This window comes from Lissotriton helveticus, chromosome 5_1 (genome assembly GCF_964261635.1).
Source record: "Lissotriton helveticus chromosome 5_1, aLisHel1.1, whole genome shotgun sequence".
In the NCBI taxonomy this organism is placed as follows: domain Eukaryota; kingdom Metazoa; phylum Chordata; class Amphibia; order Caudata; family Salamandridae; genus Lissotriton; species Lissotriton helveticus.
Window position 1 is genome coordinate 128,319,372 of NC_136065.1, and position 26,960 is coordinate 128,346,331.

Sequence of the window (26,960 nt, forward strand, 5' to 3'; positions counted from 1 at the left end):
AGCCCAATGTAGAGAAGGAGCTAGCCCAAACTTCAACTGCCTTAAGGCGCAAATCTCCTGATGAACAAAAGCAGGAGGAGGGACAAACATACACAGTGCATGGTGAAACTGAGCACAAAGAAATAGCTGCAGTGCATTCCAAGGAAAATGAAGAGTCTTTTACCTAAACATCATGAAAATATTAGCAGTAACTAAAGGATTTAAGCACTCATGCCTAGGGAAATCGGTAGTAGTTGGGGGTTCATGAAGGGTGACCAGGCGTCCTGAGTTTACCTGTTTTTAGGTCGAGCTCTCTCGACCTATTGGCATGGAGTTGGCTCTGAAGGGAGACACAGCAGGGAACGCGCGGCGTTTCTTGTCTGTGGACGTGCTTATGCAGGCCAGCTGAAGACACGCGCACGCGCACACGCATACAGACAGACAGACACACACACAGACAGACGCACGCACACACACAGTCACACACACCGCCCCCCCACTATGCCCCACTTACCGCATCTGCGGCCTTAGCCGCCACTCCTGACTTCTGCTGCCAACCGCCGCCACTCCTGCTGCCACCGCTCCCGCCTCAAGACAGCCGTGAGCGTGCACATCCCGAAACCGGAAGTTCGGGAGCGTGCACACTCACGGCTTGTTCTCCTTCCATAGGTATCTGCCCCTTTACTTTCCAAACTTTCTTGTTCCTTTGCCGCCCCCCCTTCCCTCCCGCAGTCCACCACCACTCCCTCCCCCCACTCCCGATCATGCCTTCTACGACGTCCGTAGCCTGACCTGTCCAGATGGCTATGTTGCGCATGCGTCCAGCAGTCGCAATACAGCCGTTCCTGCGCATAATCTCTCGAGTCTGGTTTTTGGTTTGCGGAGTGTCATAGAAATGAAAGCGCAGACTTTCGGTGACTGTTTTTGAAATGTTATATTTATTTCAATCCATTGATGATGACTATGCTTTTGTCCGTGCCTGTTTATCTTCAGCAACCGCCCCTTCCCCATCGCTTTGTTATTGTTGTCTTCAAAGCAGAGCAACCGGATCCCAGCTGAGCCGAAACCTCAGTAGGATGCAATACGCCACGTTAAGGGAGTTGACATTTCAAGTTAGTTTTAGTTTGGTTTGGTTTCAAGTTCAGTTTTCAGTTTGGTATAACATTTTTGTTGTTCGTAATAATGTGTTTTATTTTTATTTCTGCAGAACCGAACCCCTGACCCACAAGTGACACATCCTGGCATCGTGCTGTTAGTTCATTAATCACGTTAAAACTTCAGAGCTAGTTAGTTACCTCTGCAGAACACATTTAACAATCACGGCTCGGGCGATTTGGTGGCGGTGATAGTGCTATGAAATCATATTTTGGGTGGTGTGAAAAGGCGGCGCCGGCTCTTTGGACCTAGAGAAATGGGTCTGCGCATCATGTCATGCTTTGATATGACGTGAAGTGCTGAAACCATTCAATTAAACATATGCCCCAGAAAGTAAAAGCCTTTTACATGCTGCCACTCGGCACACAAAAAGCTAAAAACGGGCGAGTTTTCAAAAAACATTGAACAAACTAGCTTTTTACGAGGGCTCAAAGAAAAAACAATGCATACAAGCAGAGGAGGACGTCATGAGCGCCACTCCTTCCAGCTTCTACTGTACCTCAAGTGGCAGCAATTTATAGCGCTGTTATTTATCCTGTTTCCAAACACTTCCAACCTGAGCCGCTATGAACGAAAGAAAAATACACACAATTAAAACTTTAATAAATGATAATATTACGGGGTGGCTTATAAGAAAGGCATGGCGGGACTTCCAAACCACCGAATGGATCATTTTGGATACAGAGCTGGGTTCGTATCCCAGCTTCACTTGAACGTCTTGTGGTTCTGCGCACATTTCATAATCTTTTGGGATACCAGTTACCTCCTTCCAGGGAGAAGTGCAACAAGGTGACAATTTGTTGTTAAGTTTAATACCAAGAGGGGTCAACCAGCTAAGCAATGCTGCTGACCTCTTTGTGATCGGCAGTTGCAATTCTGAGTTCAGGTAATGTCAGCTGGGCTGTTCATTCTTCCGATGTAAGTATAACGTAATAGTAACTCCTGTTGTCTAGAACTCTTAGCAGGCAGGCACAGGGGCCTTGCTGCTAAGAACAACGGCAAATGCGTCAGTCAACTTCAGTCATAGGTTTCTCATGCCCTGAGAGTGTAGGACATTTGCCTCATCAAATGTGTCTAAAAGAAGCCGGTCTGGTGAATTAATTATTTATTTTGTCAGTGCACTCAGGGAATCCAGTGTGACAGTGGAATCAAGTGCAGCCGGGATATGTATGGTGTAGTGAGGGAATCCAGCTGTTGGTGCAGGCAGGGAAAACAGGACGCTCAGGTGTTTCATCTCAAACGTGAGGCAATCCAGATGTACAAAGTAATTAATGCAGGTTTGCAGCGCAACAAGGGAGCCCAGCAGTCCGGTGCAGTTAGGAGATCCAGCGCTGTTCAATAACCCAGCCATGCCACCGACTCAGGAATTAAGTTGCTGGCAGTAATTAAGCGAAGGCGCTTTGCAGTGCAGCTCGGGAAGCCAGCCTTGCAGTGTAGCCAGGGAATCTGACTGTGCAGGGCAGCCAAATAATCCTGGTGTGCACTGCCACCAGAATACTCAGACATTGCAAATTGGGGGCGCAGCCATGCTTTGAAACTGAGAGATCGGTCCATGCAGTGCTCTCAATATGACCACTGAAGGCCCTGATTTTAAATTAAAAAAAGAGCTTTGAACTATTCCATTTCCCGCTGAAAGGCAATATTTCTGTCCATGTGTTCCCATACCTACTGTGTCACGTAGTTTGGTGCTTATTTTCCCTCCATGTTAAAGAACCGTAGATGTTTCAGCACCCAGGCTAATGTGCTGCATAGCTAAATACATATAAGGCCCCAAAGGCGAGACCGATTGCATTGCAAATGCTTGTTTACCATCTGTCTGGCACATTTTAGTAAGTTTAGTGCGTCCCTGTTTTCAGAGAGAGTTGGCTGAACTCAAAAGCAGATACGTTTTCACGTGCAGGATTAGTTAGCAGCCCTTGTACAAGCAATTTAATTAACACAGATGATAATGTTTCTAAACGTTTAATTCAATTACCCTTATTGCATCGTTGTGTTGGTGAGAGCTGTCAGTTACGTCATTTTGTGCCCCTTGGTCAATGCAAAATTGTAGTCCTACTTCTATATTTGGGGAATGTCCGGGTTTTTGGTTTTTGAAATATGCCCCCCCCAGCTTCACGGGCTTTTGCTCAAGGATGAGGGAGAGAGATTACATCCTTCTTCAGTGCCACCGCAGTGCTTGATAGAGACCTCTACCCTCCCACAGCACGACTATGCTCTCCTTACTACCCATACAAGCCTTCAACTAGAATGGAGCAAGCGAACAGACGCTCCCTTAAAAAACCAATGGCTCACTGTCTAGCAGGAGCATGAGCAAGAACAAAATGTGGCTGTGAAGAAGAAAGAAGAGTGCCAGAGGGATTTCAGGTCCAGTGCAGTCACTGAAGACCACACTGCAAACCGGCTCAGCACAAAGTAGGTGGTGGGGAACTCTTAAGCCAGACATGAACTGATGACGGGGCAGGTACACACACGGTGAGACCGAGAAGCACCTCAATCAGAGAATATTTTTGCCTAAATGATAAAACTCTAAACTATAGAAGGATCATCTGAGCAGGTCTTTCTGCTCCTTAATACACTGAAAACACATAACCAAAAAACACCAAACCAAGCTTTCTTCAGCTCAGTAGGCGGAATCTGGATTAGACTATCTTGTTGAAAGTTAGTACCGAACCTGCTGTTCCTCCGAAATACCTTGAAGACACCTTTTAAAGATCTTTCTGAACACTTAGCTTACCCATCCCTTCTTTACATCACTTATGAAACTTTAATTTTGTAGTTCACCTGATTTTATTGTATTACATACTTCGCTGCCCGTGTGGCCAGGCACCTTATAAAACCACTATTAAATATGTAAATAAATCATGAAGACACACATGCACACCTCAGCAGTCATATTACAAAGAGTATTTTATTTGACAGAAGGCGAAATGTGAAGGATACTCAATTGAGGCGCAAGCAAAGCCTTACAGTCCTTGGGCAATGACAGAGAAAGGACAAAGATAAGTGGACGCAATATGGAGAGAATATCCATTTTCGTTTGGAAAGGAAAAATAAAAGAATTTAATACAACTCTCACTGCAAACCTTCTAAGCAAAAGGCGGGCGAAAAAGAAAACAGACGCACCAAAGCAGCTAAAAAGAAACGAAAATTGACAATTGGGGTAGGGGGGATACATCAAGAACACTCACAAAGTAGCCTTTTATAAAGAGAATAGAAAATTGGAAAAAGACCACCGAAACTCCTAGTGTGCAAGATTCCATATTTAACTTGGTGAATGTATAGCTGCTGCCTTTGTGACTAGAGGCTCCTCATCAAAGGTGAGCAAAAACGATTTAAAGAAGTCAAATCTACAGTAAAACTAACAATTACAAGGCCTACTAGTCCCACAAAGTGATGTGTAAACTTAATTTCCAGTGGATGTGAGCATATCTGCGCCTGGAGAGGCAATAACATCCCAAGACAAGGTTGTTTGGTACTTCTGATGCAAAAAATATCTGGATTTAAACCGACGCCTGACAAGTATTCAAAAATGAGGAATCAGTGGTACGAAACTTCCTTTAGAAGTTCCTTATTCACACAGGTGAGACTCTACGAGCGTAGAAGAATACCATTATGCATCTACTCTTAGCATGCAGTGCTATAGATTTACATGCTCAGCATACTCCTGTCATCTAGCACTTCATTTGGATGTTTGAAACTTATTTTTGTTTAAAGAAGTCTTTTGAGTCACAAGGCATATTGACTCCAACCTTAGGCAATGTGCACGGGCAGCGGCTTCGTTGTTAGAGTGTTTTTTTGCCCAGTGGGTGAGTATACCGATTGAGCAGTGTGTGGGACATTCTGAGGACCATACGTGAAAATGTATAAAGAAAGGATAGTAATCTGTAGAAACGACTTGCTCCCAGTGAGGCAGGTAGCAGAAGTGAATCTACAGCACTGCAAACTAAGAACAGATGGCAAGTAACATTTTACGCTTGTAGCATGTGTGGCTGTATATACAAATGCTCTGCATAGACTTAAAAGCAGTGCTCCCTAAAACAGTGGTCAGCCAGTGGATTGTGCAGATGCTTGAGGAACACGTTACTTATCTTCGGTAATGCCTTATCTGGTAGAGGCTCTATCTCAGAGGTCTTCCAAAAAAATGTTTTAAACAAAATGCTTTCAAGGCAGACACCCCTCCAAAACGTTATGGCTGTCCTTGGGCGAGGGCCAGGTCTGAGTGCACGGAGCGGGCTTATCATTCCAGGGGTACTTTTTCTGTAGCTCAATATCAGGGGCGGGAAGAATTGCATACAAAATCTGTGAGATTCCATGGAATTCCACGAAGGGACAGAGTGGCCACCGCAATGTGCAGACCATACCCCTCGGTGCCCTTACATAAGTAAGTAAGGGCACCAAGGAGTATACATGCCTGTGCGTACCCCTCAGCTCCTTTGCATACTTGTGTAAGGGCAACGAGGGGTATGGGCTTCACTGCACTGCACTGCATACCCCTTAGTGCCCTTACATACATATGCAAGTTTATACCACTCAGCATCCTTCCATACTTATGTAAGGGCACCAAGGGGTATGCACTGTATATAATAGGATGCTGCAACAATTCCAGGCTCCAGCGCAGGCATACCCGCAAGTAGCACCAACCTAATGCTGGCCACAACTGCCACTCCCAATGTGCTCACCAGTCACCACATGCTACTCACTGCCACTGCTGCTGTCATAGCTCTTCCAGTCCCTCAGGCTCCACAGCCCGCCAAGGCCATTCCTTGCCTGGTGCCAGTGGTTCCTGCGAGGCAGGCAATGACAGAAGGCAACGAGGAGCAGAAGAGGAACAAACAAAGAGCAGATGCAAGTGTACTATCTGGCTGTCGATAATCTGTGCAGTCCGTCGGGAAGCGGCAAATCAACATCTACCGGTTGAAAAATGCCAGGAGTCCTCTGGCGGTCCTCCAGTGAGCCTCTGGCAATGAGCTCCCTACACCTGCTCCTGTGTAGTTCCACCCACTCGCTCCGAACCATGTGTTAAAAATACGATGCAGAAGGCCATGTCCAGAACAGCTCCAATGAAAGGGCGCTCCAGACAGGGAGTCAGGTGCGACTTCGCTATGTTGCAGTAGGTCCGCCATAGTCTGGAGGTAGGAAAAACTGTCTAGGGTGAGCCCACCTTCAACAGCCAGTCGAGGGAGGGGAAGACTGGAAACCCTAACCTCCGCAGATGTGCTGCAACCACCGCCATATTGTTGGTGGACACATAAATAGCATTAATGAGGCCAAAAGTTGGCAGAGCAAACTTAAAATGCTCATGGACCACAATAAACCGCCGGTAACGCCTGCAGGCTGGCAGGATGGGTATTTGAAAGTGGGCATCCTTCAAGTCAAGTGCTACCATTCAATCTCCAGGGTAGACAGAACCTGGGACAAAGTGAGCGTCTTGAATTTCTCAATTTTTGGAAGGAGTTGAGGGTGCAAGTCTACAAAGGGCTGAGGCCTCCGTCCTTCCAGGTCACCAAAGATTTGCAGGAATAGCAACCACAACCTACTTATGATTCCGGCACCCTCTGATGGCTCCATTGGCCAAAAGAGCCCGCACTTTCTAGCGGAGCAGGGAGGGGTGGGTCTCCATCAGCCGGTCAGAAGTCTTCAAACGGGGTTTCTTAAAAGGGGATAAAGTAACCACTTGTCCGATGTGCTGTTCTGCCAGTGGGGTGGGTGATGTCGGTTACTGCTTCCAACCGGTTGCCCGTGATGGTAAGAGGAGATACTAAAGGGATTGAGGGGGTGGGGAGGCAGACTGGGTAGACCGCAGGCTGTGTGTCCCAATAAGCCTGTGGGAGCAGCAGCCATGAGGGGACTGGGGAGCCTGTTGACCTTGATGGTTGGGCGGGACGGACGCATAATGAATTCAAAACTCTCTCACACATTTTCAGATAAGTCTTCGCTGACATTTACCTCATTCAGGGATCATTTTCCCATTTTGCAGTGTGATAGTACCTGAATGTTCGAAGCAAGCTTTAGCCACTCCAATGCTGGAGAAATCCAGAGCTTACTTATCGAAGGCAGCTTAATACTGTAGGGACAATCTCGTCTAGCCAAAGGAAAGTCTCATGCAGCATGCCACAGGGCTCATCCTTACCAGCACTATTCTTGAGAGTGATAGAGAGACGGCAATTGAGAAGGAGCGGGGAACTGAGACCGAGAAATGAGATATGGAGAGTGTCTGTACTTCTGTTTACTCTTGCCCACCCCACCTAAGTAAATGGAGAAATGCTACCCACTATTTCAAATGTGTAGGCACGATGCTCTGATCTAATTCTGCTAAGAAAAATGAAGCCCGGGAAAAAATAATCTTTATAAAAATGCTTGCACTGTGAACATCACAGAGCAAGGTTAGGTTTATTGTGCCTCAGTAACACCAAAACTGAAATTCTCCTATTGAGGGATATAACAGCAAAAATATCGCATTCACATGCCTCCAGCTTACAAAAAGTTCCAAACCCAACTCGAAATGCGAAGTGTCTGAAACAGATTTTTTTTAATTTCAGACATAAATTATATGATAAAATTATCCACCATCCACCGGCCATCTACAATTATGCACCATTCACTGTCTGTCAGTACAATTACTCATTCAAACTACTTTGTTCAGAGCAGTAGATCTTAGGGAGGTAACCACCATGTTACACTGATTTAGTTCCTTTCTGAGTGGACAAACACCATCGGTTTCATTGACTGTCCCACATTCCATCTTTAAACTTGTCACATGTGATGTCCTTCAGGGATGACCCTTAGCCCCAATCTTTTCATCTTCTTTTGCTCCTTTTGCGAACCTGGTGGCATCTTTTGGACTGTCGTTCTTCGATTACGCTGATGACACCCAATAAACTTTTAGGTCAAAGGATCCCTTCTGAGGCACCGATATAAGCTGTTTGCACTGCCAGATGAATGAGGAACAATTCTCTTTGCTTAAATAGCGTAGAGACGGAAGAGCTGGTCTTCGGTAAACCCGACCTCAAGTCCTCTTATTGGCGGCTTGTTTCCTTTGGCACAGCTCTCACTCCAGCTGAATCAGCTCAAAACCTGGGGGTGGTTTTTCATTTCCATCTATCTTTCAGAATTCATATTTCCAAATTCACATCAACTTGTTATTTTATGCTAAAACTACTAAAGAAACACAATCCCCTTTTGAATCAAGAACGATGTTCGTTCAGCTCTTAATATTAAGTAGACTGGACCACTGCAATTCCTCATAATAGGCTTTCCTATTTTATTGATCCGTATAAGCTTGAACTTATACAAAACGCCACAGTATGTTTGATTGATAATGTGCCTAAATTTGCACAAGTAACACCGCTCCTTAATTTCTGACACTGGTTAGAAATGTATAAATGAATCACTCTGTATATGTCATAAGGCTCTGTTCCCATTCAATCTAATACCAACACGACCACTCGGTTTGCTTTTTACAACCTACCTGCAATCTCATGTCTTCTCACACTTTGTCATTAACCATCCCCCATTTTGAAAAAATCTCGCACAGGTAGTTACAGCTCCTATGTGGGACAGTCTCCATTTTAAACTGCACTTTCAATCTAATCTATTCCAATTCCATAAAGTATTAAAATACAGGTTTTTAGGTCTCGCCTGGCGGCGTGAAAAGCGCTGCTCGCCTCGGCAAGATTTATTGTTAACAAGGAGGCTTAGAAAAGGGCTTTAGCCGCGCCCCTCATTTCCATTGGCTGGCGTCACCGTTTACGCTAAACGTTGGCCTGCCAATGGAAATTAGGGTTTTTGGGTGACTCCCTTTGGCCTGGGAGCCGGACTGGGTAGCCTGTTTTGCTGCTGTCGCAAAGCAGTTTCTTATCTTTATGGGGCCATGTGTTTAAACACATGGCCCCATAAGGGCAAGAGATCCCCATGCTCAGGTTGGACCACACTTGTTTTTTGTAGGTACAGAAATAACAGCTGTGTAAAGTTGCTTTAAGCCTCTATGTTCACACACGTCGTGATGCTGCAAAAATTAAACAAGAGTCGGCGATGATTTCAAAGCTTTGTGTAAGCTCGGACTGCGCTTCTTTTTTGTAGGTACAAAATAACAGCCCCGTAAAGTTGCTTTAAGCTTCTATGTTCACACACGTCGTAACGCTGCAAAAAATAAACAAAGGTCGGCGATGATTTCAAAGCTTTGTGTTAAAAACGAAGGCACTTTGCTTGTAAGTGTGTACCCCTCCAACTAACTTTGAAGTTCAAAAGACACCGAGGTTTCCGTAATTATGCACGCACTGCTTCCAGCACTTCAGCACTTCAGTAATGGTGTAAGGCTGTTCTGGCGGGTCTCCGTGCAATGTGGGAGTCTCGTAATGTGTGCAAAGATACGTCTAGCTCAATAGATCAGAAAGTTGCAAAACAATATTTACACATCTGTGTCAAGGATTTATCTTAGAAGCATCTCGAGCCTTGATGAAACTCGGCTTCCCACCTCTTTCTTCTACCTCCAGGTTAGCGCGTTGCTAGGGATACGGTTTCAGTTGCAGCACGCAGTTTAGAGAGATAATCGTCATTAACAGGCTGCTAGGTACAGAGTGTACTGCTTGCTACCTCCTGACCAAACGGCTGTACTTGGTAAATGAATTTCAAAGCAAATGCAAGGAATGCTGCTTTACTAAAGAAAGCAACGGGCAAGAAGGGCGATAGACTTAAAACAAAAATGTATCTAAGTACAGTGTAAATAAGCGATTGCCATGTAAATAAATAAACAAATAAATGCATAAATATTTTGAGGGACCCTATTTTTTTTCTCAGGAGGACATTGCTAGCGCTGACGAATTCTGGGGTACCAGATTCCAATACTACCTAGTTTTAATTTAACCTTATGCCTCTTTTTTACAATTCTATATTTTCTACTGCTTTATCTTACTCTGCAGTTCTTTTCATCTCTGTTTTCTCCCCTTGTCACTGTTTTTCTATCTTTCTCTTTTTCTCCCTTTTCTGTCTTCCTCGCTCCTGCCCTGAGTTAATGTCTGATGAAGGAAAAATATGCCTCAATCCTCAACAAGCATTGGCAAAGCCACTAGTTCCCACCTATGCAAGAGCTATTGGCTTTACCAATGTGTTTTAGGCATGTCGTCCACCAGGGTGGCTGCTGTTCAACATGGGTAAACGTTAGTGGCATAGAGGAGAGTGGAGTGGCGTAGTGTGGGGTGTCGTAGAGTGGAGTGTCGTAGAGTGGAGTGTCATATTGGCATAGAGGGAATGGCACAGAGTGGAGTATAGTGTTATAGAGTAGAGTAGAGTGGAGTAGACTGATGTAGAGTGGAGTGGCATAGAGGGAAGCAGGTGTTGAAGAGTGGAATAGAGTGGAGTGTCATCGTGTGGAGTGTCTCGAGTAGCGTGCCGTCGAGTGGAATGTCGTCACATGGAGTGTCACAGAGTAGCGTATTCTAGAGTGGAGTTTTGCAGAGTGGAGTAGGGTAGTGTGGAGTTATGTAGTGTGGAGTAGCATAGGGAGGCGTGGCATAGAGTATCATAGAGTGGCGTGTTATTGGGTGTTATGGCATAGACAGTAGTGGAGGGGATAGAGTGGAGGGTGAAGGGTAGATGGGCATAGAGGTGAAGTAATAGAGAGGATGGGTGTGCCTGTAGAGTAGAGTGGCGTGGAGTGGCATGGCATGAGATGGCATAAAGTGGCATTGAGGGTTGTGGAGGGAGAGGAGTGGCATAGAGTGGAGAGGTGTGCAGTGGAGTACAGTGCAGTTCAGTGTAGTGGCGTAGAGTGGAGTACAGTGCTGTGAAGTGGTGTAAAGTGGCATGAAGTGGCATGGAGGGTGCTGTGTACAGTGGATTAGAGTGTTGTGGCCAACAGTGTCTGGTGTCTGCTCTGAGTGGCGAGGCTAGGGGAAGGGAGGGAGGGGGGAGACTCACGACAACAAAATACAAATAAATAAAAAAATAATAACTTACCTGACCGTCCAGCCGCACCACCGCACTTCTACTTCTCGCCAGCACAGTCTCCCAGAATCCCCTGCAGCCAATCCTGACGCTGCTCTCATTCATGAGAGCAGCGCCAGCATTGGCCTGAGAACCCTCGATTTGCACTCCTAGGGAGACTGGGAGCCTTTGACTTCTGTCTCCAAACCAGCAATGCAGCTGGGGTTGGAGAGACAGCTAGCCAAACCGTCATGTGCACTGAATCACAGTGCTCACCACTCTCCCTCCATGACTGCCCCTCCCCCCAACCCGATGGCCCTGCCCCCAACACTAGCGTGGGGGAGAAAAATAAAATGATAATAAACCTGGTTTATTATCATTTTATTTTTCAATGTTTGCAGCTGCTGGAGGGGGCCCTCCGCCATAGTAGAGGAGCTGCTGCTGGTTGTGGCGTAGAGTAGAGGGGAGTACAGTGGAGTTGCGTAGAATGGGGAAAAGTGCCATTGAGTGGCATAGAGGAAGTTGCATAGAGTGGAGTAGAGTGTTATAGAGTAGAGTGATGTAGATTGTCATAGAGTGGAAGGGAGTATAGTAAAGTGACGTAGAGTGAAGTGCCATGAAGTGGCATTGAGGGAGTTGCCATAGAGTGGAGAAGAGTGGCACGGCATAGAGTATCATAGAGTGGAGTGGCGTATGTTGAGTAGAGCGGAGTAGTGTGCCTTAGAGTAGAGTGGAGTAAAGCAGAGTGGATTGGCATAGAGGGAGTTGTATAGAGTGTCGTAGACTGGAGTGCTGTGTGGTAGAGTGGCATAGAGTACAGTGTTGTGGAGTGGCATAGAGTGGAGTAGTGTTGTAAAGTATAGTGTTGCAAGGTGTCATGGAGTGGCGAAGAGTGTTGTGGCATAGAGTGGAGTGGTGTCGTCAAAGCTTGACCCTGGGCTGCCTCTGAATCAAGAGGCACGTAATGGTAAAACAAATGAGTCTTCATGCAGGGAAGACAGCTCAAGGCTGCCCATGTTTCCAGTTAATTATATTGCTGTAGAGCTAAATGGCAAGTCTCATTATAACTTTAAACATAACCCTCAGAAAACCTAATCAGCCTTTCCAAGTAAACCTTGGAACAGTTTTTTAGGTCGACTCTGGGCAGCGCATGCGCTGCTCTGCGAGGCATGCTGTATTCGAGTATGGACTTGAAGCTCCACCCACACTTTTCATTGGCTTGTGTCATTGTCCTTTGTAAATGCTGGCTTCTGATTCGTTAATAGGTTTAGTCCCTCCTTAGTACCGCCTCGCCTTCATTTGTAACCTCCCATGAGGACTTGCCCTTTTACTTCTGTTGTTACACGGTGTGTCTTTTTCCGTCTGTAAGCACTATTTTCTTTAATGAATTTCTCCTACTGCAGGCACATCATGGTTTCCTGCAACATTCAGCGGCCATGCATGCTTTCACTTTTGAAGCTGCCAGGACAATGGCGGCCGCTTCTTTGACATGAAATGGGTCTACCATTTACAAGAGTTTGAGCTATTGGCATTGTAAATGACAATGCATGTTATTTATGTGTTAATTGTCAAAATAGATAAATAAAAGGCATTGTCATTTACAATGCCAATACCTTAAACTCTTGCAAATGCGAGACCTATTGCATTGCAAATGCGTGTTTTCTTTGCAAGTGGACTTTGGGTATTAGTGTCTTTATAAATACATAAATAAATATTACATATCAGATCGCTAGTTATGATCCACCTTCACTATTTTGATCCCTTCTAAACACACCAACCCAAAATGTACACTGACCGGTAACAACATATATATATATAATTAGGCTGCAGTAATACCTGGAAAAACAAGGACTACAGCCAACTTGCATTTAAAGATTTTCACTTGCTCCCCGAGGTAGGAGGATCAAGCTCAAAGGGCTGTGTAACTCAAAAGGAAGGAAGGTCCTGGTGTGCATTCAAAAGTGGACCAGACACTAAATCCCTACAAAAACTGATTTAGCTGAAACACACACCATCTGACAATCAAAGTTCAAAAGACCAATAACGGGGGGGATGCTTGAGAGAACAGGGCTCAGTGCTCTGAATGCTTTTCCATTATCTATGATGGCACACCTGAACCATTTCCAATTCGGAAACTATAGAAAAGTTCAGAACACCACATGGTGGAAAACCAACAGCCTAATAATTTGGTACAACTTTACTGATTACAAAAAGTGCGATTATAAATAAGTTCAATGAAAACCAACCTGTTTCTCTATGTCACTGACTTCTTGCCCCATAGAGAGCATTCCACTTGAATTTTGGGATTGAAACAGTAACTCAGCCGAGGTGTTGCTCACCAGTTCATCCAGTGCATCTACCTTTTTTCTTAAACTGTGTAGGTTTCCTTCAGCTTGCCTTCTCCCTTTACTCAGTACATCTGCTTGCTTGGACATACGGTTCCGGAGCTGAACCTAAGCATATGTTGGAACATATATTAGTACAGATGTTACACAGATTGAACATTTTCTTGCCTCACTAACTGGAGACAAACCTGTTCTAAAATTATTAAACAGGCAACACAATGAAGCACTGGACTTCCAGGAAGTCTGGCCTCAGTACTATGCATTATTTGTAAGCATACAACCTTGAGCCTGTCTTCATGTTGACGTAATTTCTCTCGGAGTGCTTCTCCCCGCCAATGTTCATCCTGTGGAAATAAGCACAAGTTCAAAACAGTTTTCAGTCTCACGGTATGGGGTTCTGTGCCATGTTACTCCGTTTTTGAATGACAACCACCACAAATATGGCCGCCAAGCACGGTAGGCAGTCATGGATATACGTGGGTAATAAAGATACAAACATAATTTAAAAATATACAGTTTAATGACAGTACAACATTTTAAAACATGCAAATGTCCTCACAGGAGCACTGGCATGCTCTACTAGACAACAACAAAGGGATAAAAGGCACAATGACATCACAAAAATAATAAAGTGAACCTTAGCAGTAAATGATTTCCAGTAAAACTTTATCAACAGCACGCGTTTCTAATCAAGACCAGACAAGGGGAGGAAGTTACAGCTATGATGACAAACTTTCCTGCTCCTTTTGGGAAACTGTTGCCACTTTGTACTTTACATAACTTGAGAAGTAAGAACTGTCTGCTAAGAAAATCACTATGACCTGTGACATGAGAAAGATGTTTCTTGCCTGAAGAATGCGAACAAATACTCTTTAACTTCTCTACAGTCTAAATAGGATACTCTTCACAAGCAGACTGCTCTACTAAGAACACCCGACTGATCTATTACAAAACAATGAGCGTTAAGATGACTGGAGGCCACCTGGGTTTCCCAAGGTGTTTGTTGAAACGAACAAATGCGTGGTACCATAAATACTCCATAAACTCATTCTTCAAACCTTCCTGAAACAGGACAGAGACCCTTGGCTTCTGTCACAAACAATTCCACCAAATAACCTTCTCTAAATCAATAGTATATAAAAAGCCTTTCAAGGTAAACTTGTTCATCAGCCTTGCAGTTTTCACTACTAGCTAGAGAGAGGGCATGAATGAGAACTGTCTGGCAGCTTAGGAATTGCAAAAATTTAGAAAGACTCTTGTCTTTTACAATATCAAAGGACAAGTTACTTACCTTTGGTAATGCCTTATCTGGTAGAGACAGGATCCAGCTGCAGATTCCTTATCTTAGAATGCACCAGACTGGATAGGGAAATCTTTCGAGCAGTACCTCCGCACGTAGGTAGAAGGCATTGAATTATTCTGCAGCGACATCGACTCTCGGATGCGACGTCATCGGAGTCTATATAAGCCCTCCTCCGACACACTGAGTCAGTTTCTTTGTGACCATTTCCGCACCAGCCACGTAGGGAAATCATCTCAGAAAACAGTGTGCCAAAAAGGGAAAAATCTTGTATCAACAAGTACAGATTGAAAAAACTGCAGTAGATTGCAAAGAGGGGATTTAGGAGACCACATGGCCCTCAGATCGCAGAGTGGGTAGGATGGGTGAGTCGCAAAGGAATCTGCGGCTAGATCCTGTCTCTACCGGATAATGCGTTACCGAAGGCGTTATCTAATAGAGACATCTAGCTGCAGATTCCTTATCTTAGAATCAGATATCCAAGCAATACCATCCTTGGCGGAGGCGCTGCGAACCGACCTCACCAAAGATACCCAAAAAGGAGAAGCGGGTCCAAAAGATGGAAGGGACAAGACTATCCGAAAAATTATAGATGAAGCAAAGATGCTCACCAAAGGACTGATCTCGAAGAAGGACCATGAGAAGCCCATATGGAGAAGAAAGCTACAAGACTGTGAGAAACACTGTATAAAACCAGTAAAAGAGGCAGCCCCAATGAGGGATGCAACCTGCGATCGGGGGATGCAAAGGAACCGAGGACAAGAGTTTATAGAGTCCAGGCTTTAACCAATCGAAGGAGCATACACAGTGTGCTCAGCCGCAGCAAACACATACAACGAATAAGAGCACCCACCGATTGTCAAGGAAACTAGCCTGAGAAACAGATTACAAAAAAGGGAACTTTAATCATAGAAGGATGGAGAAAAGAGAAAGAGAGAATAAATACTGAAGCGCATTGCTAGAAAAACTAGAATGGCAAAAGAAACCGTTCTTATACTGAGAACCGTGATAGACACATAAGGCATCCTCCATAACAATGTAACGAAGACGCTCACTTAAGAGAGGAGGGGAACAGAAAAGCACAACAAAGAAAGTTGAACCAGGCCAACAAGAAGGGTTTAGGTAAAATGCAGCGGCATACACTGTATAGAAGGCCAGATGACCAAATATGCAAAACACACATATATATAAATACAGGCAGCAAAAGACATCTACAAGAGATCTATGCAAGAGAGAGATACATACATGTAGAGACATTCAAGATAAATGTATAGAAGGATAAATATGCATATAAAAGAACAGCAATTCCTGTTGAGACACAAATCATACAGGTTGCAGCAAAAGTATAGCCACAGGACGAGAAGTGGAGGAACCAGGGACACTCCCAGATCAGAGGTAACCAAGGAAGGACAGAGATAATACATTCTACCATCGTAAAGTAGAGATTACGACAATAACTGAGGTGGAGAGAAAAAAAGGAACTGACATCAGCGCATCGGAGGATGGCTTATATGGACTCCATTGACATCATATCCAGGAGTAGATGTTGCTGCGGAGCTGCTCAACGCCCTCTACCAACTCACAGAGGTAAACGCGCAGAGGTACTGCTGAAAAACTTCCAGATCCAGTTTGCGGCCCGGTGAGGATTTCGAAGATAAGGAATCTGAGGATTGATGTCTCTATCAGAAGAATGAATGCAAAATAAAGGTGGGGACTCCTGTGACAACATATTACCCATTGATGGATTTTCTGTAGTAGTCCTCAGGTAACTCACAAGCATGAATGATCATGACGTTGCACAGACTCCCTTTCTAGGTTCATCACTCAAGATCTTGCTGGAGAGTGAAAAAGTAAGAAAGGTATGAAGGGCTTTCAATGCTGATATTACTGGTTATGGAGCACCTAATAATTGGAACTCGGCCAAAACTGTACTAGTAGAGCAAAATTCAAACTAGGTGATTTAGGTAGAGCATCTGCGAGTATTACGATAGCATGAAAAGGAATTCCTGGCCAGGAAATTCAAAACAGTTTGTTAAATACTCCAATCCGCAAGGGGGGACAGCCTTTGGTAATGCTCTTTCCAGTAGATACGTACATAACCACAAATTCCTCACTTTTTAAATATCCCCAGACGAACAGGTTACTTACCTTCAGTATCAATATATCGGTAAGAAACATTAGTTAGTGATAGATTCTTTACCTTAGAATTACCCCCTGGCGTCAGACTGGATCTGGAAAGTTTTCGTCAGCAGTACACCTGCGCGTCGGTAGGCCTCGTCGTGCGACTCCACGTACGTTGTTGGTGTCGTAGCCGCCGAGATGACGTCGCTGGAGCTACTTAGACGCACCCACGCGCGCTGACGTCAGTTCTGTACACGACTTTCCGTGCCAGGAACGCAGAGCCATGCAAGGTACTGACCACTGGTGCATTGAAACTAGGGCACTAAAAGGGATGACCGTAACCCTAGAAATTAGTTCGCAGAACGGGGGGGATGGGTGGGGAGGTACGGAATCTATCACTAACTAATGTTTCTTACAGATATATCGTTACCGAAGGTAAGTAACTTGTTCATCTGAAAGAAACATGTTAGTGATAGATTCCATACCTTAGAATAGATACCACAGTAATACCAACCCCGGTGGTGGATCTGCAATCACACCAGAAAGTTACGGAGAACAGAACGGCCAAAGATGCCATCTATCCGGACTTGACTGCCAAGGCAATAATGCTTAGTAAAAGTGTGCAGCAAGGCCCACGTGGCTGCCTGACAGAGGTCTTGCAGTGGGACACCACGTCCCAATGCAGTAGTAGCTGCTGTCACCCTTGTCGAATGGGTGCGCAACCCCACTGGAGGTTTCTTTTTAGCCAGAGAATAACAGGCATTGATACACAAGATGGGCCAGCGGGAGATAGTCCTCTTGTGTACAGCCCAACATTTCTTGGCACCTACGTAGCCAACAAAGAGTTAGTCATCCACCCGGAACTGTTGTGTGCAATTCAGGTAAAATGAGAGTGCACGATTTGGGTCCAGACGGTGGAACCTCTCTTCCTCTCTGGAAGGGTGCGGAGGTGGAAAGAAAGTGGGCATGGTGATAGTTTGCCCAATGTGGAAAGCAGTGACAACCTTTGGCAAGAAGGACGAGTGCGAAGCACAACCTTGTCCGGATGAAACGACAGAAAAGGAGGCTTCCAGGAAAGAGCCTGGAGCTCACTCACGCGCCTAGCGGAGGTGATGGCAACCAGAAAAGCAATCTTCAAAGTCAATAAACAAAGCGGCTCAAAAGGAGAGCACATCAAATAAGTAAGAACCAGATTCAAGTCTAACTGCGGCATCACAAACTGAATAGGAGGAAAAAGGTGAGTAATGCCTTTGAGAAATCTATTTACAACAGGAGACTTGAAAAGAGAGGGCTGATCAGGGAGCCCGAGAAAGGCCGAAATTGCAGAAAGATAGCCCTTAATAGTGCCCAGAGCAGAGCCCTGCCGAGCCAGAGAAAGAAGGAACAAAAGGACTTCTGAAAGAGGGGCAGAAAGGGGATCCACAGCCTTTGCTGTGCACCATCCATCACATTTGTTTCACCTGCAGGCATATACCGATTTAGTGGAGAGACGCCTGACTGCCAGAATGATATCACAAACCTCAGGACACAAGTCAAATGGAATCAACTGTCGCTGCTCAATCTCCACGCATGAAGGTGGAGGCTGGACAGGTTCGGGTGGAGAGCCGTCCCCTGCTGCTGTGACAGAAGATCCTCCTGAAGAGGCAGTTGGATCGGGGGATCCACGCTCATACTGAGTAGCTCGGGATACCAAACTCTTCGAGCCCAGTCCAGGGCCACAAGAATTGACCTACGCTATCCAACGCTTTCCCTGTTCCAACTGTTGCACTCACAGGAGTGGTAATAGTAAATTTAACCCTCTCGCTACCCTACGGTAAAAATATTGTATATGTTTGGTTAATAATATATATATGTATATATATATATATATTCCAACCAGATGAGTCGCTTTTAGAACCCTGCCGCTTTTACAAAGGCGGGCCCCGGATGGGATAGCGAGTCCCAATACATACAGCCAAAACCTTCTCCTCGGTAAGAAAAGCAATCCGGGCCACTTAGAGATGAAAAGCGTGTTTATTTAATGGCTTCCTCGACGCGTTTCGCAGATAAATCTGCTTTATCACGAGACAGAAACCGAATACCAAGTGCTCTTTAAATACAGTCACATGTTTGTTCAATTCACATCCATGGAAAACAGACTAGTAGGTATATCTACGGGCTGAGTTTGTTACTCTTAGAGGTGAGTAAATAACAAAAGTGAATATAAATATAAATAAAGGTAGTTGCAGAAAGCGTTATAAGGTCAGACACGCAAAATGCAAAAAATTAAATTCACTGGACTGAAAATAATACAAGTGCAAATATAGCATAAATCAGCAGAGCACGTTCAGGAATTCAGCATTTTCAATTAATATATCATAGTTATATATTCATTATATATACCGCCCAAGTGGGCAAAAAATGCAAATCATAATTCCTTCCACCATACACACTGGCATGACGCGGTAAAGCCCAAGTGGGCATATGTTGCTCATAGTATTAATTCAAATGGTCCATATCATTAGTCTTATGTACTCAGGTACTCCCAGAGGTCCAACAGATTCCCAATTATGATCACCAACAGATTCTGTAGACCAAAATTAAAAAATACAAAGATCAGTGACTGTTAAATCGGTGCAAAAAAGGTGATAAAAGGTGGTTAAAAACAGCAGGTAAGTATATACATAGCAAGCTCGCAGTTTAACCCAAGTGGACATTTAATTCCTCATGCAAATTATGACCATTCGGTTGGGTCGTCCTATACTTGATAATTAGTCTGGACTCTAGTCTCCTCATTTCCTTTATGCGATCTCCTCCTCTCTCTCTTATCGGAACTGTTTCCAGTACACAAAACGACAGCATATTGGCATTGCTATTGTGGTGTGTGGCAAAGTGCCTGGCGATGGGATACTGTCTGTCATTGTTTGTTATCGCCCGCATGTGTTCCAATACCCTTTTCTTGGCTTGATGTTTGGAGCTACCAATGTAGCATAATTGGCAGGGACATTGCAGAGCATATATGACATGATCTGTAAGGCAAGTGACATGCTTAGTGATTTTGAACTTGCTGGTGTCTTTAGATAACTGTATCTCCTTTAAGTTTTTACTGTTGCGACAGGCTTTACACCTGTCGCAGGTGTAAAAACCTTGCACCGGAATTCTAGGTTTCACTATCTTGGGTAAGAGAGTGGAGCAGAGAAGGTCATTAAGGGATTTAGGTCTCCTGAAAGTAAGTTGGGGATGATCAGAGATTTCAGGGGCCAGGTCTTTGTCTAGCTTTAATATGTTCCAATATTTACTGAGTGCTTTCCTCACTTCTTTAGAATCACAGTGATAGTCCGTGATAAATCTGCTCATATTTTTAGAAGGTGATTGGGTTTCTTCCTTTCTAGTTTTAAGTAGGCTAGTTCTCTCTCGTTTGTTGGCCTTAGCTAGGGCATTAGCTATGCATTTGCCTCCATATCCTCGTTCCTTAAATCTGTCACTCATCAGAGTTATCTCCTTTTTATAATCAGTTTCGTTCGAGCAATTTCTTTTAGCCCTCAGAAATTCTCCTAAAAGGATAGAGTTGATCAGATTAGTGGGGTGGCAGCTGGAGGCATGTAATAGACTATTGCCTGCTGTACTCTTCCTAAATAAAGTCGTGGTAAGGTTATTGTGTTTCTTTTCGACTTTGACATCAAGGAACTCAATGACTGTGGGATCGATATGACTAGTAAAACTGAGATTATAGTTATTGGTGTTGAGGTCTTTAACAAATTCCAATGCTTCCTTCTGGTTACCGTTCCAGATGATAAAAATATCATCTATGTAACGGAGCCAGCACACAATGTTGTTGTTGAATGCTTCGGATTTGTAGACCACTTGCTCTTCCCATAGTCCCAGGTACAGACAGGCAAAGCTGGGCGCCAGACAAGTCCCCATCGCGGTGCCCAGTAGCTGATGGTAAACTGTGTTGTTAAATAGGAAGTAGTTCTTGGTAAGGCATAAATATGCCATTTCAAGAAGCATCTCAGTATGTAAGTGGTAGGAGATAGACCGTGTTTTAAAGAAATGCCTGCACGCCTCGATACCTTGCTGTTGGGGGATGCAGGTATAGAGGCTGCTGACGTCCAGGGTCATAAACAACCAGTTGGGGTCACAGGACATGTCATTAATTCTTTGTAAGAAGTGACCGGAGTCCCTAAGGTACGAAGGTAAAGTTTGCACCAAGGGTTGTAGGAAAAAGTCTACGTATCTAGAGGTGTTTTCCCAACAACTCCCTCTGGATGATACGATAGGTCTACCTGGGGGGTCAGTCATGCTTTTGTGGACCTTAGGTAGGAGGTAGAGCGCTGGTATTTTGGGGTATTTGTTTAGGATAAAATTAAACTCATCCTTACTTATCAGCTCACTTTCTCTCCATTTATTGAGTTGCTCTGTGTACTCTGAGACACACTCCAGGTAAATAGCCCTGCTGCTTTTTTCATATTTGGTACAGTCACTCAATTGTGACAGGCCCTCCTTGATATATAGGTCTCGGGGAAGCACCACAATGTTTCCCCCTTTGTCCGATCTTTTAATCACAATACTTTTGTCATCGTTAAGGGATTTGATTGCTTTAAATTGTACATTTGTAAGGTTACATTTCACATAGTTATTGCGCTTAGACATGCTTTCAAATTCTTTCATCATCGCCTTCTCAAAGATATCAATAGATTCATTAACAATTTGTGGCATAAATATAGATTTTGGCCTAAAGTTGCTGTTATACTTTAAACCAATGTTAATCTCGTCATTGATCAGATTAAGCATAGCACTATTAGGTATGTCCAAGTATATATTAAAATTATTATTTTTATTTTTTAAGTTACATTAATTATTTCTTAATTTTAAGTTTATTTAAGTATTTTAAGTATGTTTAAATTAATTATATTTATTATTATATTAATTTTAAATTACTTTTAAGACATTTAAAAAATTCGATATTTTGACTGTCTATATTTTTTACAATCGATATTTTGGAGTCGATATTTTTGTACTTACCTGTTTGTAGATAGGAAGTCGATATTCTGGCATTCTATATTTTCTCCACGATATTTTGGCAGGTCGATATTTTGCTCCTCGATATTCTGTCAGTGATCCATGCAGCACTCCTGCATGTTTTGAGATCATCACCTGCCAAATATAAACTTTGAATGTTTCCCAGACTGTGGCGAAATGTTGTACGGAGAAGATGTTGTTAGTAAAGAACTCCTCTATCGTCGTCGCCAGCTCCTCTTTAACCCCTTCCACGCTCATGACGAGCTGGGCTCGTCATGCAGTAGCCTCCTCGCACGCTCATGACGAGCCCAGCTCGTCATGAACCAATGAGGATCACGAAATCCCAGCACAGCAGGGGAATTCCCATAGCATCCAAGAGGTTAAACACCGTGTCATGTACTGAGTAAGGAGGGAAGCGCCACGTGAACGCCGGGACCCGAGGTGTGTCATAGCTCAGTGCTAGTTGAACCGGGGAGTGGTCGGAATATGTGCGCGGGAGATGCTCGCAGGAGAGTACCCTCTTCTCTAACCCCCCAATATTAGCCAAAAGTCTATACGGGTATGAGTATCATAAGCACTGCGGGAGATCTATGCCTCCAGATATCTAGGAGCCAGTCTGCATGCATGATATCCCGCAAGACTACTGCGGCAGCTGCTGAGCGTCTGGGTGGGCCCTGTGACCTGTCCATGTCAGGATCCAAGATACAATTAAAGTCTCCCCCCCAAATCTGTGCGATCCCCACCCCATTGTACCATTTTAGCTGCCAGTGAATTATAAAGTTGGGGGACATCATAATTCGGGCTATACCCTCCCATTAGGATGAATTTCAGGTCACTCTTCTTGCAAAGAGTCACTGCGAACCTGCCCTCTGGGTCACTCAACAAGCCTGTCATCTCCACCCTAGCCTTTCTATCGATCCATAATATAACACCTTTGGCATGGGATTTGAAATCAGAGGAAAAGCAAGTTCCTTGCAATTTATGTTGCACATCTTTGCTACGTTCTGGGGTGAGATGAGTCTCCTGCAGAATTGCAACAGACACAGAGTATCTTTTTAAATAAGCACCTATTTTTCTGGCATAATTTAAGCCACGAACATTAAAAGTGATGAGTTGAAGACCCTGTGGTCTTACCCAGTCAGAGCCCATGTGATGGGAGTGACCGATTTGGTGGACGGAACCCCTTGCCTACGGTGTACACTGTGCGAGAAGAACGTAACGAAATAATATGAATGCAATCATACATGCAAATATAGAGAACATTCCCTCCCACACCACGAAAACCCACAACACATGCGGCTATTTGCATCCCCCCCACACATCCCAACCCCTGGCAGCAAACAATATCCCCCCAGAAAATACAAGTAGTGGGATACACTTGGGGGCAGATGTTGCCATCAGTTCTGGTTTCCCACGCCACCATATTTACAATCTAAGTCACTAAAGCTGAGATTTGAGTCCCTGTGAGTTGCTGAATACCACGGTCCATGCACCCAGCGAGATATGCATGCATCTGACAGTCAATCATTGTTCTTAGAATCATTGATCAAGCCAAATCCCAACATTACATACCAGATGTGCCATTATCTATCTAGACCCCTAACCCCCACACATCAAATCTCGCTAGTTACCCATATTGTCTCGTGATAGTTCATGAGATTTCGATAACCGGACAATTTTTACAGTCACCCTTCTTGTGGTTGCTCCTCGTGGAGACTTGATGAATCCTCCGCATGCCCCTGCGAAGTCGTCGGTGAACCAATCGCTGTTCTCTATCCTTGATAGCGCGTAGGACAGCTTTAGGGTCAGTGAAAAAGTGGACCTTACAGTCCAGTTTGATTCTCAACTTCATGGAGTAGAGCATGCTATATTTCAGATTTAGGTCCAGGAGCTTCTTTTTTGCAGGGATAAAAAGCCTATGGGCCTACTGAACTTGCAACGTAAAGTCAGGAAATAGGGAGTTGTCTGATCCCTCGTGATGTAGCGATTCCAGTTCCCGGGCCACACGAAGGGCAGAATCACAGACCCTGTAATTCAGGAAGCGCAATTATTGGCTGAGGGGGCGCTCCAGGAATGGGCCTAGGTGCCAATGAACGATGTGCACGTTCTATGATAAAAATTTCCAAGAAGGTGTTTCGGCCCAAAAGTGTGACAAGAAGTTGCTCTACAAACTGCTCCATATTGCCAATATTGGATGATTCAACCACACCTACAAGGCGAACTTTGTTCCGCCTCGATCTAGCTTCCAAGTCTTCGGCCTTTGCTTGTAGCGCACGTAGAATTTTATCCCTTTCCTTGTCAGTCTCTGCATCAGCACGTATGACATATTCGATGTCAGAGACCCGTTGTTCAGCGGTATCAAGTCGTTCCCCATACTTGTCCAGTCTTTCCGACATGCGATCCATGCGAAAGGACAGTGTGCCGATTTTGTTGTATTTCTGTTCCTGCTTCCGGGTCCTCTGAGACATTGTCTTGTTCCGAGGGGGGGGGTCCCTCAACCTTACGTTTTTGTGCAAGTCAAAATGCAGCTGGATTGTAGCTTATCCGTTTTGCCCATGAGGCGAAGATAAGCACAGGTTAAGCAAGTAGCGCAGGATTATCACGTTTGTTGCTAGGCACTGCTATGCAGGAACACGCTCTAGTTGGGGATTCTGAGTTGTGTGAGGCCGTGGGATCTGCTACAGTTCATGCGCCACAGTGCGCGTAGTTCTCATTTTGTGTCCACTCGTGTAACTAATAATAGCTGATCACCTTGTAATGGCTTCAATGTGGCGATACTTCTCACCCAGAAACGCCAATTTTGTATTTCGCGGGGGGATCGGGACAGGCCTCATGCGACGGTATCTGCCTGAATGTACCAACCCGGCTCCCCAAGGATATGGGCACTCCCAGATTGAAGATCACCTCTCTTTTATCCCTGGCCTTTTCCATCAGCGATCTTAAGTACTATCGGATGCCTGCAAGGAGAATTCCCTTCTATGGAAAGACGTATAGGAGACCTGCGCCTCACTGCAGATGAAACAAATCTCCCAAGGATCCTTCTAATAAAAATCCCAGTGCACAGTAAGTGTTACTCTTCTCCTTCTCAACAGTGGCACAAAAAGCCAGCCATAGCATGCCCCACTATGCCATGCATGGAGAGAAAGGCTTCCATAGCCAACCGAATAACACAAATCTACCAAATATTGATGTGGAGCTTTCACTCCACTAGGGAGCAGAGACCTTGACCGAGTGAGGGTACGTCTGTCACTACTGTGAGCTCTGGCAGAGGTAGAGAGTATGGCCTGTCGACAGACATGTTGGCATACACCTGCCACCATAGAAAGTCCCAGGCTACCTTCTTTGAGATACAGATGCTCTCCAACAGGAAGCCCCAGTGTTGTGCCCAGTCAAAGTAGAGGTTCAATTTCAAGGCCTGCAAGTGCCAGGAGGGACCAGCAGGATGCATGAGGCCAGGAGTCCAAGACGCCTCAGAACCACTTGCACTGGAATTCAGGTTTGTGCCAGAAACAATGGGATCATGTCCTGAATGTCCTGGAGTTGATGCGAGGCACTGGAATGCCATGGATGCCACTGTGTGCAGGATGGCCCCTATGAAGGGAATTCTCTGTGCAGGCATCAGATAGGACTTAAGCTCGCTGATGGAAAAGGCCAGGGATAAAAGAGGGGTGATCTTCAATCAGAGGCAGCCTGCAACTAACTTCAGCAAGTCCACCTTTAGAAGCCAGTTGTTGACATACAGACTATGATTATCCCGACCTGCTCAGATGGCCCATGACCACCGCCATTGACTTTAGTAAATGCCCGAGGGGTGGAAATGTTCCAACCCCACGACGAACTAAAGTCAGCTTTATGAAAGTAGGCACCTTGCAGGACCAAGCATTTCATCTAGTACCTTCTTACCAGGGCAGAAAGAACCTGGAGCAGCTTGAGCATCTTGAATTTGTCTTTCTGTAAGAAGGCATTAATGGGCGAAGGTCTAGAATTAGACCGAGCCCACCATATTTCTTTGTGGGTCCTGTGTGGCTCCTATTTCCTGATTTGGCCTATAATGCTCATGAGACTCCTCCCTCCCCCAAAATATATCTGGACCTGGATGATTACCTGGATGAGTACACTTGTCTGATTGGATCAGAATTACGTTTCCAAATACTGGAGGACTCCATCCTTACGAACCACTATATGAAGAGCCGACATTTGAATGTAGCCAACCTTGACTTATCCACAGGTACAACCTCCAGGTACACAGGTTACCCCCTGTCCTGAAGAAGACCTGCAGGCTGAGGCACTCATTTACCCCTAAGCCGGGTCGAAACATCGACGCCCATCTACGCCCTACCTGGACCACGCCCCCCTATTCACCGAATAAGTGCTACACAAGAAGTCATTGTGTAGTATCAAACTAAATGGAATTATAATTATGTTTGAAACAACTGTGGCCAGTGTTATCAAGGACTTAAAGTGTTTAATAAGTCCACCCTTGAACTGCTTATCTTTGCCTTCACTTTTCACAAAACCTTGTTCACCCTTCCATCACAAGAGCACTCTCTCTCTCCCATTGCACGTTCTAGGAGTAACATCCTTTGTAACTCCTGAATTGAATGATTTTATGGTATTAAAAATTTCTTTTTTAAAGTAATTTTTGGTTGTTGCACTTATACCTAACAGCAATGTATTAATACAGTAAGCCAGAAGGTTGCGGCTATAATTAATAGACTAATTGGGGGAGCTGATGGCACCCGGGTGTAAGGAAGTATGCTTTCTTTAGTTGATTGTTACCATAAATCCACCTCATGCAGAAACAGGATGAGTTGCAATTTTGTCTTAATAAATCTTTTCAATAGGCAGTAAGTCTTATGGCCCATCAAATTGTGCTTCTTTTGCTAGCAGAAAATTCATGAAGTATATCCATTGTTATTTTTTCTGTAATGGCAATTTCTATATGGCTCATTGTTATCGAATTTACACCCGTCTTCTAGCAGTAAATTAAAAGACTGGGTAATGTTGTGGTTTTCTTATACATTTGAAGCATTAACACAGTGTGATGATTTTAGCAGCCATTTGACAGAGGTTACTCTATTGCAAAGGTGTGGAACCAACCGCTCATATATACATTTGGGTCTTATTTGTGAGGTATA

General features: G+C 44.5%; 1 protein-coding gene across 2 annotated transcripts in view; it reads right to left on the reverse strand.

Moving 5' to 3' along the window:
* Positions 1 to 26,960, reverse strand: part of CNTRL (centriolin) — a 1,008,983-nt gene that overhangs the window by 14,559 nt on the left and 967,464 nt on the right. For both annotated transcript variants that reach the window (XM_078641873.1, XM_078641874.1), the window contains 2 exons: positions 13,682 to 13,744; positions 13,302 to 13,508 (listed from right to left, as the gene is read on the reverse strand). In XM_078641873.1, coding sequence (XP_078497999.1) covers positions 13,302 to 13,508; positions 13,682 to 13,744 — 270 coding nt within the window. The remainder of the gene's footprint in view (positions 1 to 13,301; positions 13,509 to 13,681; positions 13,745 to 26,960) is intronic.